Source organism: Microcebus murinus, chromosome 15 (assembly GCF_040939455.1).
Source record: "Microcebus murinus isolate Inina chromosome 15, M.murinus_Inina_mat1.0, whole genome shotgun sequence".
In the NCBI taxonomy this organism is placed as follows: Eukaryota; Metazoa; Chordata; class Mammalia; order Primates; family Cheirogaleidae; genus Microcebus; species Microcebus murinus.
In genome coordinates this window covers 17,189,085-17,208,587 of record NC_134118.1, presented here as the reverse complement: position 1 = coordinate 17,208,587, position 19,503 = coordinate 17,189,085, and the positions used below count along the sequence as shown (strand labels likewise).

Sequence of the window (19,503 nt, the reverse complement as noted above, 5' to 3'; positions counted from 1 at the left end):
GTCTCTAATGATAAATGGAAATGTAATCAATTTCATGGTCTGTTTTATGAAACTAAAAAAATCTGAATTATGCAGGCACATAATTTGTAAGCGACGTTTCTCCCTGCAGATGCTGCTGCTGTGCTGCAATCCCGTAGGTCACACGCAATGTGTCTGCTGGGCACTTCTCATGGACAGCCAGCAAATTCCCAGGCTTACTCTGTTCTGCAACAAGATAATTCATTTCCTTTCCTCAGTCTCTCTCATTTGAGGTGTTTTCAAATTTCAGGTCGTGAATGTTTGTAACACATTACTCCTGGGCCTCATACCTAGTTATTGTGACACAGAAAAGAGAAAGGATGGGAGGATGGACCCAGGACTCAACATTTATATGTTTATTTATTTTTGAGACAGAGTCTCACTCTGTTGCCAGGGCTATAGTGCCGTGGCGTCAGCCTAGCTCACAGCAACCTCAAACTCCTGGGCTCAAGCGATCCTCCTGCCTCAGCCTCCCGAGTAGCTAGGACTACAGGCACGTGCCACCATGCCTGGCTAATTTTTTTCTATTTTTAGTTGTTTGGCTAATTTCTTTCTATTTTTAGTAGAGACGGGGTCTCGCTCTTGCTCAGGCTGGTTTCGAAGTCCTGACCTTGAGAGATCCTCCCACCTGGGCCTCCCTGAGTGCTAGGGTTTCAGGCGTAGGCCACCATGTCCAGCCCTTTTTTTTTAAATAAGAATTTGCATTTTTCTTGTTTTTTTTTTTTTTTTTTTAGACAAAGTCTTGCTCTGTTGCCTGGGCTTAGAGTGCCATGGAGTCAGCCTATCTCACAGCAACCTCAAACCTCAACCTCCTGGGCTCAAGCAATCCTCCTGCCTCAGCCTCCCGAGTAGCTGGGACTACAGGCGTCCACCACCATGGCCAGCTAATTTTTTCTATTTTTATTAGAGATAGGGTCTCGCTCTTGTTCAGGCTGGTCTCAAACTCCTGACCTCAAGCGATCCTCCTGCCTCAGCCTCCCAGAGTGCTAGTATTACAGGTGTGAGCCACCATATCCGGCCAAGAATTTGCATTTTAAAAAACTCCTCTTCAGGCTGGGCACGGTGGCTCACGCCTGTTATCCTAGCACTCTGGGAGGCCGAGGCGGGCGGATTGCTCGAGGTCAGGAGTTCGAAACCAGCCTGAGCCTGAGCGAGACCCCGTCTCTACTATAAATAGAAAGAAATTAATTGGCCAACTAATACATATATAGAAAAAATTAGCCGGGCATGGTGGCGCATGCCTGTAGTCCCAGCTACTCGGGAGGCTGAGGCAGGAGGATCGCCTGAGCCCAGGAGATTGAGGTTGCTGTGAGCTAGGCTGACGCCACGGCACTCACTCTAGCCTGGGCAACAAAAGCGAGACTCTGTCTCAAAAAAAAAAAAAAAAAAAACAAACTCCTCTTCATTCCAAGAGAACTCTGAAGAGATTGTGTTGCAGCTGGGCCATTTTTTGGTAAAACACTGCTCAGACTCTCCTGCATGCTACCCTACCTCCTTTCACACATCATTCCTTCTCTCCTTAGAGCTTTTAAAATATTGTCCCTGTTGTTTATTTCCTCTAGTCTCTGATCCTGCCTCTGTCACCACTCTAACGACATCCTCTTTCCTTTTCCCTATCGCTAGAATTATTTTTAGAAAGGCTTCAAATAATCTTTGTTTCAATTAATTACATGTAATTTATATAACTGGTAGTTCTTTTATATGTCATGTAATTCCCATGATTTATGCTAGCAGGGAAGTCAAGAAATGTAAAAGTATTTCATTAGTAGAACCTGCATCTCCATAGTGGTTCTCCTCTGCTTCCACGGCTCTGCGGCATTTTATCATCCAACAAGATATAAAATACGTATTTTGTTATGATTAAATTTTGTTGTTAAATTTAGGATTCCACCTCCTGGAATGGAAACGCACATACCAGTTCTCTTCCTCGATTTGAATGGTAAGTAGACAACGTTCCAGAGATTATCACATTGAATTAATGTTTGTAATCTGTTCAGACTCACATTATTTTGATTGTTAAATCACTTTTCCCATCATTCATATGCCAAATCTAGGTGACATTTTTGCTCCATTCAAGTATATATAAGCCTGAAATGTGAAATCGCTGGAAGAAAGATGTAGATATTTAATGAAAAAAGAGCATACTCAGAGATTGAGAACTACACCTAGGAACATTAGGTGTTGCTCTTGAAACATTAATAGACATAGAAATTACTTGGGAAAGTAATCACCCCTGGAGATTCTGGCTCTTTACACTTGGCAAGAGCTTAGGGATCTGCATTTCTGACTAGTTAACTTTGCTCCCCTCCCTTAGTAGTTTCAACACCAGAAATGACCACACTGTAACCCTGCATGAAGGGTTGTTCTTTAGCATGGCAATTAGGTCAAACCTAGGCAAGCCTAGAGCAATGATGTGTTTTCGCAATAAAATCCTTTTCCAAAAGAAATATTAAATGGAACCCCATGTGTAGAAAATAACAGCAGAGTTGAAGAGTTTGGGGTAGGCAGGCTCCTGGCAAGCCCTCCCCTCGCACAGGGTCCTAGAACTCCTCCAAACACAAGCTGAAAACTTCTGTTCTAGAGGGAGGACTAATAATGAATGGATGGAAGACACAGGGAGGTTGGCTTTGTCTCTTCACGTGAAGAACTTTTTCAAAGCCTTGTATGGAACTCACCATCATGCAAGGTTCCCCGTTGTTGGAGGTATATGAGCAAAGACTGGATGACCACTGGCAGATTTGGGAAGAATCAGATTTAGACAAGGTGTAGGAAGAAGACAATCTTTGTATTTCTCCCAAGTGATCAGAACTGTGATTCTAAATTGATAATTTAACTGCTGAAATCTCTAATTTAGTGTAAGTTACATAAGTAGGACAAAAAACTAACAGCAAGTTACAGGAGGTATTGACATCAGAAAGCAGCAAAATTCTAAGGTGTGTTTAGTGAAAACATTTGCTCTTAGGACTACATATAGAGTATATTCCTTCCATCTTGTAAGAGCTTCACCAGGCAACTTTTTGGCTCCCATTGTTGTACTTTGAAAGAATAAAAGCTATTGTGAGTCTTAGAGTCTCTGTTTCAACTGCAGGATAAGGAATAAAAGAAAAAACGGAAATGTATCATATGTAAACCTTCATTTGTACAAAGCATATTTTAAAATTTTTGGTGTTTGCTTAAAAACTGACTTTCCCCCCACTTTTTTTTTCTGTGCCCCGGACTTGGTTAGCGGATGACCTCAGTGCCAACGAACAGCTCGTTGGCCCCCACGCCTCGGGTGTGAACTCCATCCTGCCCAAGGAGCATGGCAGCCAGTTTTTCTACCTGCCCATCATAAAGCACAGTGACGATGAGGTAATTAACCCCCAGGGTTCACTTAAAGGGCATCAGATTATCTTGTTAAACTGCCGTGGTTTGCTTTGGGGAAGAAGACTTGGGAACTTGAAAAAATAAAATAGAACATTTGTGTTGTTATTCAAAAAAGGTAAAGAAAGAAATCTGTTGGATTGCACCGAGTTGGATTTATTTTCTTTCTCTAGGGTGTCATGTAAAACTGCTACACCTGAGTTGTGTCTTGTTTCTATCTCCCCATCATTGCCCAACTCCTAGGTTTCAGCCACAGCCTCTTGGGACTCCTCGGTGCATGATTCTGTTCACCTGAACAGGGTCACACCACAGAATGAAAGGATTTACCTGATTGTGAAAACCACAGTCCAACTCAGTCACCCGGCTGCGATGGAGTTAGTGTTACGAAAGCGGATTGCCGCCAATATTTACAACAAACAGGTAGTAACCGATCTGTTCTGCCACTGTGGCTAGGAGCTCGATGTTTTCTCCTTCTCTGTGTCACAAAGTAGTGCGTTGTGATGCTAAGGCAGTGAATATGCAAACTGTGACCACACTGGGCAAGTTACAGTCTGATCCTCATTTCTGCAAGATAGGGGGCATGAGGCTGGCAGGGTTAGTAAATGTCATCTGCCAAAGGACTCTTCCACCTGGGAGAGTGGAGACCCACCATCCAGCATAAAGTGGAGCAGAGACTGGAAACTGGAAAAACCAAGACTGAGAGATTAAGTGTCAGTGACAAAACCAGCACAAAATGCAGACTCCAAATAAATCCTGTCCTACCGCTTTGCCAGATCTCCTCTCAGGGGGGCTGTCAGCAAAACTGATCCTCCCCAGTGTTCTCCTCACATCCCCGGAAAGACTGATTAGACCCTGGAGAGATGAAAGGAGGCGGCAGATAGGAGAGAGAAGCAACCACAGAAACCCGGAATAGGAGCACATTCTGTAGTCTAGCTCCTAAATGGCAGCTGGACATTAGTGTCTCTTGGGGTTGGAGATGGGGATTCCTGGGTTCAGGTTTTTTCTTTGTTGTTTTGCTGATTATTGTGTATCTCAAAAACATAGTAATTTATAATGTTTTTAAAATTTGTAAAATACTAGATAACTTAACATTTATCACATAGCTGAATCCAGCTTTCTTTTTTTACCAGAGTTTCACACAGAGTTTGAAGAGGAGAATATCATTGAAAAATATAGTTTATTCCTGTGGTGTAACCTATGAAATAGTATCCAATATACCAAAGGTAAAATTTATAGTATTTTTTAAAATATCAAAATATAAATAATGCAGAATGGGTTCATTCTCCAGAATTCTAAAGCATTTTCTTACCACACTTTATTTTTTATTTTATTTTATTTTTTTGAGACAGAGTCTTGCTCTGTCACCCCAGCTAGAGTGCAATGGCATCATCATAGCTCACTGCAACCTCCAACTCCTGGGCTCAAGTGATCCTCCTGCCTCAGTCTCCCAAGGAGCTGGGACTCTAGGCGTGTGTCACCATGCCTGGCTAATTTGTCTGTTTTTAGTAGACACCAAGTCTCGCTCCTGCTCAGGCTGATCTCGAACTTCTGAGCTCAAGTGATCCCCTCACCTCAGCCTCCCAGAGTGCTACGATTAGAGGCATGAGCCACCACACCTGACCCTGGCCACTTTTCCTGAAAACACTGTTCATATGAAAGTATTATTATTTCCTGCCTGTCGCTGTAGGCAACTGAGGAGATAGAGGACCGAGAAACACTGGCTCTCCTAGCAGCAAGAAGTGAAAATGAAGGCACGTCAGATGGGGAGACGTACATTGAGAAGTACACGCGTGGCGTGCTGCAGGTGGAAAACATTCTGAGTCTCGAACGGCTCCGGCAGGCAAGTAACTGAATATTTGGACCAGAGGATGAAATCACCAGCCTTCACTCCCAGTGGACAAAGATGAATTTATTGCCCAAACACCTCTCTAAGTCTGTCAGAGAAGGAGCACTTCAGTAGCGATCTCACTAGGGAAACAACTCTGGCAAAATAGGAACAAAAAGTAAAATAATGGCTAGCTTTTTTTTTTTTTTTTTGAGACAGAGTCTCCCTTTGTTGCCCAGGCTAGAATGAGTGCCATGGCATCAGCCTAGCTCACAGCAACCTCAAACTCCTGGGCTCAAGCGATCCTTCTGCCTCAGCCTCCCAAGTGGCTGGGACTACAAGCATGCGCCACCATGCCCGGCTAATTTTTTCTATATATATTATTTGGCCAATTAATTTCTTTCTATTTATAGTAGAGACGGGGTCTCACTCTTGCTCAGGCTGGTTTCGAACTCCTGACCTCGAGCAATCCGCCCGCCTCGGCCTCCCAGAGAGCTAGGATTACAGGCGTGAGCCACCGCGCCCGGCCATGGCTAGCTTTTATTTACTACTTCCTACTTGCCAAGCACTGTGCCTGAGTAATTTAGATACATTATTTCATTTAAGCTTCAAGATAACCCTCTGAGATAAGTAATGTTGAAATCCCCGTTTTCACATGAGGACATTGAGGCCGAGAGAAGTTTGCTAACTCGCCCAAGGTTACACAGCTGGGAAATGGTACAAAGTCGGTGTCAACCCAAATAGCTTCACTCCAAAGCCCACATGCTTAACCATGGACTCTTACTGTCTCCATAATACTTAGACCTGGCTTAACCTTTGAGGTGACAGCAAGACATTCAAATGGAAATAATCTGCTAAGCAGTGGAACTGTAGGACAGGAGATGTCATGTCATAGGAGCAGTAGTTCACATTAGGGAGAGTGTGTTGAGCTCCAGGAGGAATACGTTTGGTGTCTGTCTGAAAAATCTTCCCTTGGTGGAAATCCCACCCACATTGCTGCATGAGTAAAACACAAACAGCATCAAACTTCATTATCATTTTGCAAGTGAGATATATAGTTAGAAGCATCTCTTCTAGGTTTTCGCAACATAAATGCCTTTTATTCAGCAGCTTTCCTGGTTTTATTTATGAAAATGTTTTTGATAGAGTGTTAAGCAAAAAATAATAATAAGTGGGTGCAGTAAGATTTCAGTTTTATGAGTGCATGTGTAGGACTTGAAGTGTGCTTTACTTCTGTATTTTCTAAATCTTTTATAAATAAACATATGCTATTTTATCATCAGAAGAAAAATAAGTGTTGTTTTGAAATTATTATACATTTGTAGGCCGTCACAGTCAAAGAAGCACTCTCCACCAAAGCTCGGCACATTCGGAGAAGCCTCAGCACACCAAATGTTCATAACGTGAGTACACCCTGCCAATGTGATGCCTCTTCTATGACACGTTTCAGAAACTGAGATGGGGGGCGTGGGGTTTACTTAGTGGGAATAGCGTATACGGCCCTGGTGTCAGCACCCTAAAGTCTAGCCTGCTTCTCTGTGCTAGGGAAGGACACCAGGGAGCGCAGTTGTGTGTTACATTGACTGAGCCTTTAGTTTATCAGGTTATCTCCTCGAAAGAAGTTTCGTAAGGTATAAATTGAGTTTGGTTCGATAAAGGTGGTAGAATCAGCTAGGAATCCTGGCAGCAGAGCCCCAGGATTCCTAGCTGACTGCTGGCTGCTCTTGAGTGAGTTTACGTGCCTGTTCTAGCTGCCCTAACGGGTCTTATCTGCTGCCATCCATGTGATAAGGAGCCAGGCACTCCACGTGGATACTCGTGCAGGCCCTCGCTTTTCCTTTGACCATTTTGATTGTCTTCCTCAACCAGTTAGCTCAGGTAGAAAATCCAGTTGACAGAAAATGCTTCGAGAGGAGGGGGACGCTGTCACGGGGGGAAAGGACAGGTTAGTTAGTGCATGGACCACTTCAAAGCTTCTCTTCCCAGAAGAATCAGAGTGACAGTAAGATCCTTCCAAGGATTGTTTGCCTTCCTAATCTCCAGAATGGCCAGAAAATTATTAAAAACATGATGAACATTCACAAAAATTGTCTTAAAATAGGCTACAGCGCAAATCCCAGCAGATACCAGTAATCATCATCATACAAATTACACTGTCTGACCACAGTGCATTTATTCGAAGTAGATAATAAGAGACTAGTACAGTTGTCAATTGAGAAACACTCTTCTGGCCGGGCGTGGTGGCTCACACCTGTAATCCTAGCACTGTGGGAGGCCAAGGCGGGCGGATTGCTCAAGGTCAGGAGTTCAAAACCAGCCTGAGCAAGAGCGAGACCCCGTCTCTACTGAAAATAGAAAGAAATTAATTGGCCAACTAATATATATAGAAAAAATTAGCTGGGCATGGTGGCGCATGCCTGTAGTCCCAGCTACTCGGGAGGCTGAGGCAGAAGGATCACTTGAGCCCAGGAGTTTGAGGTTGCTGTGAGCTAGGCTTACACCATGGCACTCACTCTAGCCTGGGCAAAAAAAAACAAAACACTCTTCCAATGAACTCATGTATCAAAGAAAAGATCGTAATGGAAATTAGAGTGTATTTAGTACTAAATGAGAATAAAAGTGGTATGCATATCAATACTTGAGGGATGCAGTTAAAGTGGTGCTTAGATAGAAATTATTAACCCTAATTAAATTCCGTATTATTCCATTCATACAGCAGAATACTACACAGTAGAGAAAATGAGAGTGAGAACTACTATTAGGAAATGTATAACTCTTACACTAAGAAGAGTAACAAATAATGAGGTAAACATCTAGCTTAAAAAATAAAAACTACCTGTGAGTTCATCTAAAAACTGTTTAATTTTGAAACTAAATCTAATTAAGACTCTAGATCTAACTAGTAATATTTACAGAGGACAGAGGAAAGTGTTAAATGACACCATAGGTGTCATTTAATTAGCAAAATCCAGGCTGTGGGAAACTTTACAGAAAAAATGAAGTAGTTTTTTAAACAAATTAATGTATTTATTTTTTTTATTTCAATAGATTTACAATGTACATGTGGTTTCTTGTTACATGGATGAATTGTATAGTGGTGAAGTCAGAGTTTTTAGTGTACGCATCACCTGAATAGTGTACGTTGTACCCGATAGGTAATTTTTGATCCCTCACCCCCTTTCACCCTCCCCACTTCTGAGTCTCCAAAGTCCATTATACCACAAGTTAAATGTAAATGCAAAAAAACCTGTTTTTTAACAAATTAAATTTCAAACACATTAGATTTTAAGAAAAGAGAAAACTCACAGATTGAAAGATACTTAAGGGATATATCAACCAATTGCATTATACAAACTATTTTGATCCTGATTCAAAATAAACTATGAAAATGTGTATGAGACATTTGAGTACCAACTACATATTTGATAGTATTTAGGAATCACTTACTTTTAAAATATGTGATAATGGTACTGTGGTTGTTTTTTTAAAGGGAAAGGGAGTTCCTTAACTTTTAGAGATTCATAGAAAAATGTTTATGGATAAAATTTTTTTAAGTTAGGAAAAGAAAATTAGAATACATACAAATAAAGAAGGAAATAAATATTAGAGCAGATACATAATAAATTCAAATAAAGGAATGATAAATATTATAACAGAATTATATGAAATAGAAAAAGAATAATAGAAAGAATAGACAAAGTTGAAAAGCAGGTTGTAGTCAAATGAACTGACTTCCAGTTAAGATTGATTGAGAAAGAAAAGAAAATGTGAGAAAATATACAAATATTATTTGAATAAAAGGGATATTACTATAAAGAGAACAGAGATTTAGATATCATAAGAGTGAACCATGAATAATGTTATGCCAATAAATCTAAAAGCTAAAAAAAATGTAAATTTTCTACAAAAACTGAATTAAGAAGAAATAGAAAACCTAAATACGGCTATCACCAAAAAGAATGCCTAAACTAAAATAATGACTATGTTTATTGATGAGAATACACAGAATCAAAGAAATTAGGGCCAGGCATAGTGGCTTACGCCTATCATCCCAGCACTTTGGAAGGCCAAGGCAGGAGGATTGCTTGAGGCCAGGAGTTTGAGACCAGCCAGGGCAACATAACAAGACCCCATCTCTAAAAAAATTTTTCTTAAAAAATTAGCCAGACATGGTGGTGCATGCCTGGAGTCCCAGCTACACTTGGGAGGCTGAGGCAGAAGAATTGCTTGAGTCCAGGAGTTTGAGGTTGCTGTGAGCTATGAAAAGCAGCCTAAATATCTGTTAATAGGAGGATGGAACAAATAAGTTGTTACAACTATGGAAGAAGACCGTGTATAATAAGATGTCACTATATGGAGTATAAAAATGTGTATAATAATACTATGTATTGTTTGTGGGTCTATACACATGTAATTATATAAAACATGCCTGGAAATAAGAAACTCCAAACTGCGGTAGTCATTACTCCTGTGGAGGGAAGAAAGAAGGAGGAATAGAAGAACATCATACAGGCTTCAACTATATCTGTGACATTCTGTATCTTTAATAAAAAGAAAATTGTTAATATATCAATCACATTAAAAAAACTATTCATCTCTTATAGGTCTCTTCCAGTCGACCAGACCTTTCTGGCTTTGATGAAGATGACAAGGTGTGTGTCTGTGGGCATGGCTAGGTCATCAGTAGACTCTCAGTCTGAGAAGTTAGGAGATCTTGGTGTTTTTAAAATCCCTGGGACTTACCTTGTTGATCCTGCCAAAAAAAGAAAGAGAGAGAAAGAAGAGAAGAGAAGGGAGGGGAAGGGGAAGGGGGAATAAAAGAAGAAAGGGAGGGAGGGAAAGAAGGGGAAGAAAAGGAAGAAAAAAGACCCCAAAAAGGTCCAAAAAAAGCTCTGGACTTCCCACTTTATTCTTAGGCAAATCATTCTCTCCATTTCTAAATTCACATGCTTGATGTGAAATTTCTATGCACTTTCAGCTTTACGTTATTACCTAGCATGATGCATTCCATACCAGGATAATACTACATATTGTTGAATAGATATCTGTGTGTTTATGAATCTGACTCTAAGTGATTGAAGAAGGTATTACATCCACCATAGCAAAATCAAAATTATTTCAAATGGGTAAAACAAGAGATTCAAAATTAAGGACAGTTTACAAATCATCTTATTCAGCAAATATTTCTTGAATACATATTATATATGAGCTACTCTGCTAGATTAGCACAAATTATGTCCACAAGAAGTTTAAACTCTAGTCCTTAGAGGCAGCCAAATTCTGGGAAGTTGAAATAAGATTAAATAAACTCATATCATATTACAAGAGTTTTCTCCCTTTAGACTTTAGTCTAAAGACTAAAACAGGACCTGCACTTTCCACCTCTCACAAAAATCAACTCCAGCAAATGATTCTTAAAATAATGGTGAAACAATGGTGAAATAATTCTTAAAATCATGGTTATTTTAAAGGCTCTAGTACCAACTTCTTAGAAATGTCCAGTTAGCTGGGCCTCAACATAGATTTGTCTGTCAAAACCATTTTAGGTTCTGAGCTGATGAAACAAATCATCTTAAAATAATGGTGAAAAGTGCTACAGTCCTTTAAAAAATGGTGAAATAATTCTTAAAATAATGGTTATTTCAAAAGTTCTGCTACCTACTTCTTGGAAATATCCAGTTACCAGGGCCTAAACATATATTTGTCTACCAAAACCATTTTTAATTTTGAGCTGATAAATCAAATGATTCTTAAAGTAATGGTTATTTTAAAGGCTCTAGTACCAACTTCTTGGAAATATCCAGTTAGCTGGACCTCCCTTTAGTATACCAATATCTTATGCCTGTTTGAAACTTTTAAATCTTAGGCATACATAGAGTAACCACACCACCTAGTTTGCCTGGGACAGTCCTAGCTATGTCTGCTACCCAGGCAAAATTATTAATGGAACCGTTTTAGTCTCAAAAGTGTTTTAGGTTGGTCTTTAAATTACCCAGCCATTCTAGATATATGCAAAATTGATCAAACTGACTGCCTCTGGGGAGGGAGGAAGATGAATGGAAACATACATGGGTTCAAAAGTGGGTTTCAGCCAGACATGGCAGCTCACTCCTATAATGCTAGCATTCTGGGAGGCCAAGGCAGAAGGATTGCTTGAGGCCAGGAGTTTAATTGCTTGAGGCCAGCCTGAGCAAGAGTGAGACTCCATCTCTACAAAAAATAGATAAATTAGCCCAGTGTGGTTGTCCCAGCTACTTGGGAGGCTGAGGCAAGAGAATAGCTCGAGCCCAAGAATTTGAGGTTGGTGTGAGCTATGATGACACCACGACACTCTAGTCAGGCCACAAAGCAAAACTCTGTCTCAAAAGAAAAAAAAATTAAAGTAGGTTTCACTTTATTTTTTATGATTTTATTAAATCTTGAGCAAATACAATAAAATATGAACATATATTCACTCTGGGTATACCTTGAATATAATGGTATTATAATTATTTAGCACTTTTCTATATGTTTGAAATATTAAATAATAAAAATAAAGAAGGGCCGGGCGCGGTGGCTCACGCCTGTAATCCTAGCACTCTAGGAGGCCGATGCAGGCGAATCACTCTAGATCAGGAGTTTGATACCAGCCTGAGCAAGAGCAAGACCCCGTCTCTACTGAAAATAGAAAGAAATTAATTGGCCAACTAAAAATATATGGAGAAAATTAGCCAGGCATGGTGTCACATGCCTGTAGTCCCAGCTACTCAAGAGGCTGAGGCAGTAGGATCACTTGAGCCCAGGAGTTTGAGGTTGCTGTGAGCTAGGCTGATGCCATGGCACTCTAGCACAGGCAACAGAGTGAAACTCTGACTCAAAAAATAAATAAACAAATAAATAAAAATACAGAAGAGCATATACTGCCATTAAAAAATAGAAGAGGCCGGGCGCTGTGGCTCACGCCTGTAATCCTAGCTCTTGGGAGGCCGAGGCGGGCGGATTGCTCAAGGTCAGGAGTTCAAAACCAGCCTGAGCAAGAGCGAGACCCCGTCTCTACTATAAAATAGAAAGAAATTAATTGGCCAACTGATGTATATAAAAAATTAGCCGGGCATGGTGGCGCATGCCTGTAGTCCCAGCTACTCGGGAGGCTGAGGCAGGAGGATCGCTTGAGCCCAGGAGTTTGAGGTTGCTGTGAGCTAGGCTGACGCCACGGCACTCACTCTAGCCTGGACAACAAAGTGAGACTCTGTCTCAAAAAAAAAAAAAAAAAAAAAAATAGAAGAAACTCAAATTTAGGCTTCATTTCTCTTTTTTTTTTTTTTTTGGAGACAGAGTCTCACTCTGTTGCCCAGGCTAGAGTGCCGTGGCATCAGCCTAGCTCACAGCAACCTCAAATTCCTGGGCTCTAGCGATCCTACTGCCTCAGCTTCCCGAGTAGCTGGAACTACAGGCATGTGCCACCATGCCTGGCTAAGTTTTTCCACATATTTTTAGTTGGCCAATTAATTTCTTTCTATTTATAGTAGAGTCGGGGTCTCGCTCTTGCTCAGGCTGGTCTTGAACTCCTGAGCTCAAACGATCCACCCGCCTCGGCCTCCCTGAGTGCTAGGATTACAGGCGTGAGCCACCGCGCCCAGCCCATTTCTCATTTTAGAATGACTTAATTATAGTTAACCTATATTTTTACCTTGTAGGGCTGGCCAGAGAACCAGTTAGATATGTCTGACTACAGCTCCAGTTACCAAGATGTAGCATGTTATGGAACTTTACCCAGGGATTCACCTCGAAGGAGTAAAGAAGGTAGTGATGAGATTGTTTTGCAGCATTATTTCTTTATAATTGCTTAGAAAAAGCATGGAAGAAAAATCTTTCATGGGTGGCATATTATAAGACACATAGCTGAAATTCTAGTTAACTAGATGATTCAAAACAATTTTCTTGAAGGAACACATCATGTTCGCTTATTTGATTTCTTTGCATCCAACTTATCCTCCAAATAATGGTAGCCTTTTTGTATATCATTTTAGGATATCCAAATCATTTTTCATGCATCATTTCCTGAGTTTGAAGTCAGTTTTGAGACACAAATCATATTATGTTATTCTCTACCAAATGAATATCTACCTCTGTCATGTTTTTGTACTCAAAGAATTTTTAAAAAACATGACTCTAAATCAGTTTCAAAAATAATACCTGAAATGACTTTGATCAATGGCAACATTATTAGCTAAATGTCTAGTCTTCCAGTGCTTTGATGGGAACAGCATTATTTGGTTATATAAATCAGCTCTCTTACCATATGACCTTATATTTTACCTACTAAGTGCCCTTGTACCAGTGAATTGGGAAGGGGGAAAGAGGCCAAAAATAGTAAGAAATGAGTACAAGCAAGAAAAAAGAATTGTCCTTTCTTAATCATATAGGGGAGGGTGGCCTGAGAAGATTAATTGATGATTAATTGAGCCTCTACTTGCTATCTTAAAATAAAACTATAGAAATAAGAAACACAGAAAATAGGTAATGTCTTATGGTATGTATAAGTAATGTCTAATGATAAAGTACCAAAATGCACATACAGATTAATAAGGGCTCTGAGAATTCAGAAATGGAAAATCAGTGTGAGTTGAAATTGGTATGATAAGTGGCACTTAAACTGGTTCTTGAAAAACAGATAGAAAATTTGGTTTCTTATTTCTTTCATGCTGTCCCGCCCCTCAGTAACTCTTTGTGATTTCATAGGTTTATCTCTGTTCTTGCCTACGTCTGTTTTAATGCTTACCCAAATATTAGCCCATGAATTTCATTCTACCAGATATTTCCATGGCTAGGTCGTTGCCTCACTTCCTGTGTGTTGGTTAAAGTTGTCTGTACCTGTAAACTCATGCCTTTTTGTCTTCCCCAGGTTGTACATCAGAGAATCCTCATGCCTTAACTGTCAGCCCTTTTAAAGCATTCTCTCCCCAGCCGCCAAAGTTTTTCAAACCCCTAATGCCTGTAAAAGAGGAGCATAAGAAAAGGATAGCCCTTGAAGCAAGGCCTCTTCTAAGCCAGGAGGTAAATGCTTGACTTGTCTGTACTGGGCAGAATAGAACAGAATCATGTCGCCCGCAGAAAAGCAGCGATTTGCATTCACAAGTTGGATGTCGCATGTGGACATGCATGGGTCATCACTCCATGGGATCCCGTTCTCAAATACCTCTTTCTCGAGCATGCAGGGTCGTGGTAGAATTTCTTGTTTGTTAATGTTGTTGTACTTTTATTTTGTTGTGTTTATGGCTTTTTAAAGTATTTTTTTTTTTTTATCTTTCGAGTGAGACAGATGTTTTCTAGGTGTTTTTGAAAATATTAAAAGCTTCTTATTTATTTTTTGATAGAACTAATTATGTTTCTGCCATAGAATCTGTGTATTCCTGTCCAATTTCTCCAGTAGTTTAAGTCTGGCCTGCAGAATTGGCTGCTGCGTTGCTCACGTGTAATAAGAGTGTTAGCGTTGCTTTCCTAACTTGCACGTACTTAATATGTATTTTGGCTGTCGTCGTCTTTTGTGTGTGATGCATCTGTGTGTCTTAACCTTTGCAGAGCATGCCTCCACCTCAGGCACATAACCCTGGCTGCATTGTGCCCTCAGGAAGCAATGGCAGCAGCATGCCTGTAGAACACAATAGCAAACGTGAGAAGAAGATTGTAAGTTCTGGAACCATTTCTGTCATATTGCCTGGTGGTGGGTTTAAGGCCCTTTCACAGACAATCATCCAAATGCTAGGATAAGACATGTATGGGGTCTCTGCTTTAAAAAAAAAAAATGTGATCATTGGTAATGAAATTTTGCATGAACGTGGCCATAACTGTGATTTTCCTGTGTTCATTCTATTTGGTTTTATTCATTTGTTTTTTTACTTGGAATAAGTTTGCTTAGAAAAAGGGGGAAATGCACTTCTAATGATTCTGGTCTTTATAAAAAGTGTAACAAAGAGACCACTTTAACTAATACTGAAATCTTTTTAATGTGCCTATACATATTGCCCAGATTCTGAAGTTAATCTACCTAGAGGAATTGCACTTACTTGGAGTAAGTAATCATGCATTTAGCTGTGGGTGTGTTTGAGAGCTTTTTATGTTGCCTGATCTATTGCCAAGATAATTCTGTAGTTTGAGCTATGTTATAGTTCATCAGCACCCATTATCATCATCTCTCTGTCTAGGGTAGCCCTTGGTAATTAGCTGGCAAAATATATTCCAACCCTTTGGTGTCAGCCTTGCTTTCAGGATGGCTTATCTATATATTTTACCACAGGTAGGTTGAAACCCTGTCTGTAAAATCTCGTTCCCCAGCACTTGGTTATAAAATTACAAATTTGAGATACAGTTTTTAAAACACTGCACACCAGGCACTTTAGATTACAAATTATACCTCAATTTATAAAAAAAACAATCTATATATTCTCAAGCCTGGAAAGAATTCTTTAATTTTGTGTCTCGGCTTTTGCTCTTCAGTGGCTTTCTGGGCTTTAAAAAAGTAAAGCCAGCTTGGGAAGAGAGGAGGCTGCTTGGTATTCGTGTCTGCGTATGATCCGCTCTGTTGGGCAGAATGTGAAGAGTCTCATTTCCCAGCAGCACCATGTCAGAGCCATTCCAAAGGCTCCTTAGTGTGAGATCCTTTAACAGTTCCAAAATATGCTGCTAATGCACGCGGCGTGAAAACTAACCGCAACTTAATCCGGATATGCAGTTGGCCCTGCCCCTGCATGCTTGGGGTGCCAGTGGATCTTAGGAAACGACCTTCACATTCCTCATGTTAGGAAAGAAGTAAACCACCATTTTCCCTCCGTTCCTTTGTTTCTCTTTCCCTCTTACCCTCCTCCGCCTCCGGGTTCTCCCTGTCCCAAAGCCCCATCCTAGTTCCTGATGGAGAAGAATCTGCACATCAGCATCTGCTCCATCGTCTCTCTGGATTGTAATGTGCTGTTGAGTCACTTACTTGACTGCCCCTTGCTCAACTAAAAAGGGTTGCAGGGTGGCCTAAAAAGGCCAGATGCCTGCGGTGGCTCACGCCTGTAATCCTAGCGCTCTGGGAGGCTGAGGCGGGCGGATTGCTCAAGGTCAGGAGTTCGAAACCAGCCTGAGCAAGAGCGAGACCCCGTCTCTACTATAAATAGAAAGAAATTAACTGGCCAACTAATATATATATACAAAAAATTAGCCAGGCATGGTGGCGCATGCCTGTAGTCCCAGCTACTCGGGAGGCTGAGGCAGGAGGATTGCTTGAGCCCAAGAGTTTGAGGTTGCTGTGAGCTAGGCTGACGCCATGGCACTCACTCTAGCCTGGGCAATAAAGTGAGACTCTGTCTCAAAAAAGGGGGGGGGGGCAGATGCCTAGTTTGTTAACCCTTCAGAGTCTATGGCTCTGTGTGTGATTGGATCTGTTTATTGAGATGACACTTATCACTGTGGTCACAGGCACTAAATTGAAACCTACTGTAGCAACACCATCGGGAGACTGCTGGGCCACCTTCTGAGCTACCAGGCAGCTGGTTGCACAGGCCACAAAGCTTGCCTCATGGTTACTGTCTCCGTTTTCCTTTTGATATTTGAAAATAAAACCCATCTCAGGACTTTCAGCTAGCAGAGGGTAGGATGGGACCAGATTCTCTTCACCCAGAAAGACTCAAGCAGCAGTTAGACCCTATGTGACTGCAGGTATCATGAAATACACTAGGTAGGATTTGATGGAATTGTTTTTATTGCTGGGATCTTACTTGAAAGAGCTGCCTCTACTCTCCTTGTAAAACTGGCTTGCTGAGCACTCTTCATCTCTGAGGCTATTGGACTGTTTATTCCAGAGAACTGTTTTTCAGGATGTTCTGGTAGAGTTTAAGTTCATTGCTTGTTTGACCTAAGGTTCTATTTTTTTTTTTTTCCTTCTCCTCCTTTGCTGGCATGACCTGAGGTTCTAATTCCTCTTTGGGAAACTTCAATTTTATTTCCTCTATATTAAATAGGTATAAACTGTTTTCTTGCTTTGTGCCTAACTCTCTCTCATTTTCCACTCTTGAAAAATCAGAGTGGTTCAGTGGTTTCGTACTGATCAAGAGTGGTTGAAATCATTCTTGGGAAATAATACCAAGATTGTGTTCCTGTTATTTTTTAACCCACCTAATTACCATAGTAACTTCCGTGATTTCATATAAAATATACTATATGAAATATGGCTGTGCTTGATTCCGAAAGCTGTATTTTGTTGTCTGATCAATTTGGGAAGATATATCGATGTCTATAAGATATATCATGCCTAGTATAGATAAGATAAAGGCAATAATATGCCTTTGGAGTCTTTTTGTGTCATGAAGAGTCTTTTTGGAGTCTTTTTGTGTCTTTTGTGTCATGAAGCATAGAAGGTAACAAAAAGTCAGTGATTTTTCTTTCCATGGTATCCATACTACCCCTCTCTTAGGGCTTGCATAGACAGAATGTGGTTTATTCCTTTTGTTTTACAGAAGAAGAAACAAAGGTCTAGAATTGTTGAGCAACTTGCTCAAGGTCTTATAGTTAATGAGAGCATAAGAACAGAGAGCCCCATCCTTCAGGATAATTGGAGGGACTCCAGTGACTTCAGGTGCTTCCAAAGATAGGGTAGTTCCAGTATGTCCTGCTGCTGCTCTTCTCACAAAGTTCTGTGCTCCCCTCAGTACCATGGACAGAAACACTGAGAGCCTTGGCTGATACAGTTCTGAAAACACACTGTCTCTCTAGTAGGCAGCACAGACCTGATTATAGTGAGAGTGGAAATTGCATTAATTAAGTGAAACTCCTTGCAAAGAGTCACTGATTTAATGTAGGTTTTGATCCCTTTTTAAAATCAAAGTGTTTTTATCTATAGGTGAATATCAGCTGCATAAGTTAAATCACAAAAATCAAATCCTGAAGACTATAGCTATAGAGAAGCTTGAGAACTTGACTCCCTGCTCCACTTTTAGGTAGGGTTTTAATTCTTTTTGTCCTTAAGACATCATAGGAAAAAAAAAAAAAAAAGACATCATAGGAAGGTGCTTAGTTTAGAAATGATGTTTCTGGTATAAAAAGTCTATCTAACCAAACTCCCTCAACATACAGTTTAAGCCAATTAAGTCCTTTCTTTTCTCCTTGTATGCAATTACTCAGTAACCTTTCAGGGTCCTTTTAAATGTTGGAAAATGTTTAATCTCTACTCAGTTTTCATTTTTCTGGAATAAGTTGTCCCTACTGCTTCAGCCTTTCCCTTTGGGCTTTTGGGTCATTTTCCCCACTCTTTTAAGGGCATAACTGTGAACTCCTCCCTCCTTGAACTTAATCTCTTAGAGTTTTGTAGACTCTTCAATTTTACTAAGGTGATTCTACTCCTTTAGGAATAACTTTTTTTTTTTTTCTTTCTACCCAGAAGCTCTCTAGATAGGAATAACTTTTTATCTTTGTAAGTTTAATAAATTTATACCTATTTCTACTCATTAAACTCACGGTTACATATTTTATTCAGCAAAATTGTATTTTAGGTTGACAAGCCTTTCCTCGGTTTTGAGAAGAAATAACTTCGGGCATAAAAAGAGCCCTATTTACTAATTCTTATCTTCAAATTTGGTTTTCCTCGCAACAAATAACTTTTTAGTAATTAATTATGGCATGTACTGTGAACTTGGAGAATTATGTTTATTTGCCAGCTTAAATCAAAAGGAAATATAAGAGATACATTTGAAATTCAATTTTGAGTCTAAACATGACAAATAGAGAATCTAAAAAATTAGGCAAAGGCTACTGATTCCGACAATTCTGTTCAGTCTTTGTTCCATTACCAACAACCCCTCAACCCAGAGAAAGAACTCTCCACCCACCCTCTTTTTAATAGTACTTCTTAATTTAGAACATGGCTAAAGATAAGATGGGAATAGGTTACTGTTGCCAAAAATTTTGCTTTGCTAATTTCAGGAACTTTATCACTGATATTTGATACTCACCTTTGATTAATAGCCAAGGAATTAAGATTACTGATTACAGCTGGGCACTTTGGCTCATGCTTGTAATCCTAGCACTCTGGGAGGCCAAGGCGGGAGGATTGCTTGAGGTCAGGAATTCAAGACCAACCTCAACAAGCTTGAGACCCTGTCTCTACTAAAACTAGAAAAAATTAGCCAGGCTGAGGCAGGAGGATCGCTTGAGCCCAGGAGTTTGAGGTTGCTGTGAGTAGGCTGATGCCACAGCACTCTAGCCCATGTAACAGAGTGAGACTCTGTCTCAAAAAAGAAAAATACAAAAAGAAAATTACCGATTTCTTTAAACGTTCATAT

At 40.2% G+C, this 19,503-nt stretch overlaps 1 protein-coding gene across 1 annotated transcript in view; it reads left to right on the top strand.

The window, feature by feature from the left end:
* KIF13A (kinesin family member 13A) overlaps nucleotides 1–19,503 on the top strand; it is a 198,487-nt gene that overhangs the window by 174,105 nt on the left and 4,879 nt on the right. The window contains 10 exon segments of the mRNA XM_020280123.2: nucleotides 1,902–1,957; nucleotides 3,245–3,369; nucleotides 3,625–3,801; nucleotides 4,512–4,604; nucleotides 5,069–5,221; nucleotides 6,532–6,609; nucleotides 9,811–9,858; nucleotides 12,883–12,988; nucleotides 14,091–14,242; nucleotides 14,768–14,872. Of these exon segments, the coding sequence (XP_020135712.2) occupies nucleotides 1,902–1,957; nucleotides 3,245–3,369; nucleotides 3,625–3,801; nucleotides 4,512–4,604; nucleotides 5,069–5,221; nucleotides 6,532–6,609; nucleotides 9,811–9,858; nucleotides 12,883–12,988; nucleotides 14,091–14,242; nucleotides 14,768–14,872 (1,093 nt within the window).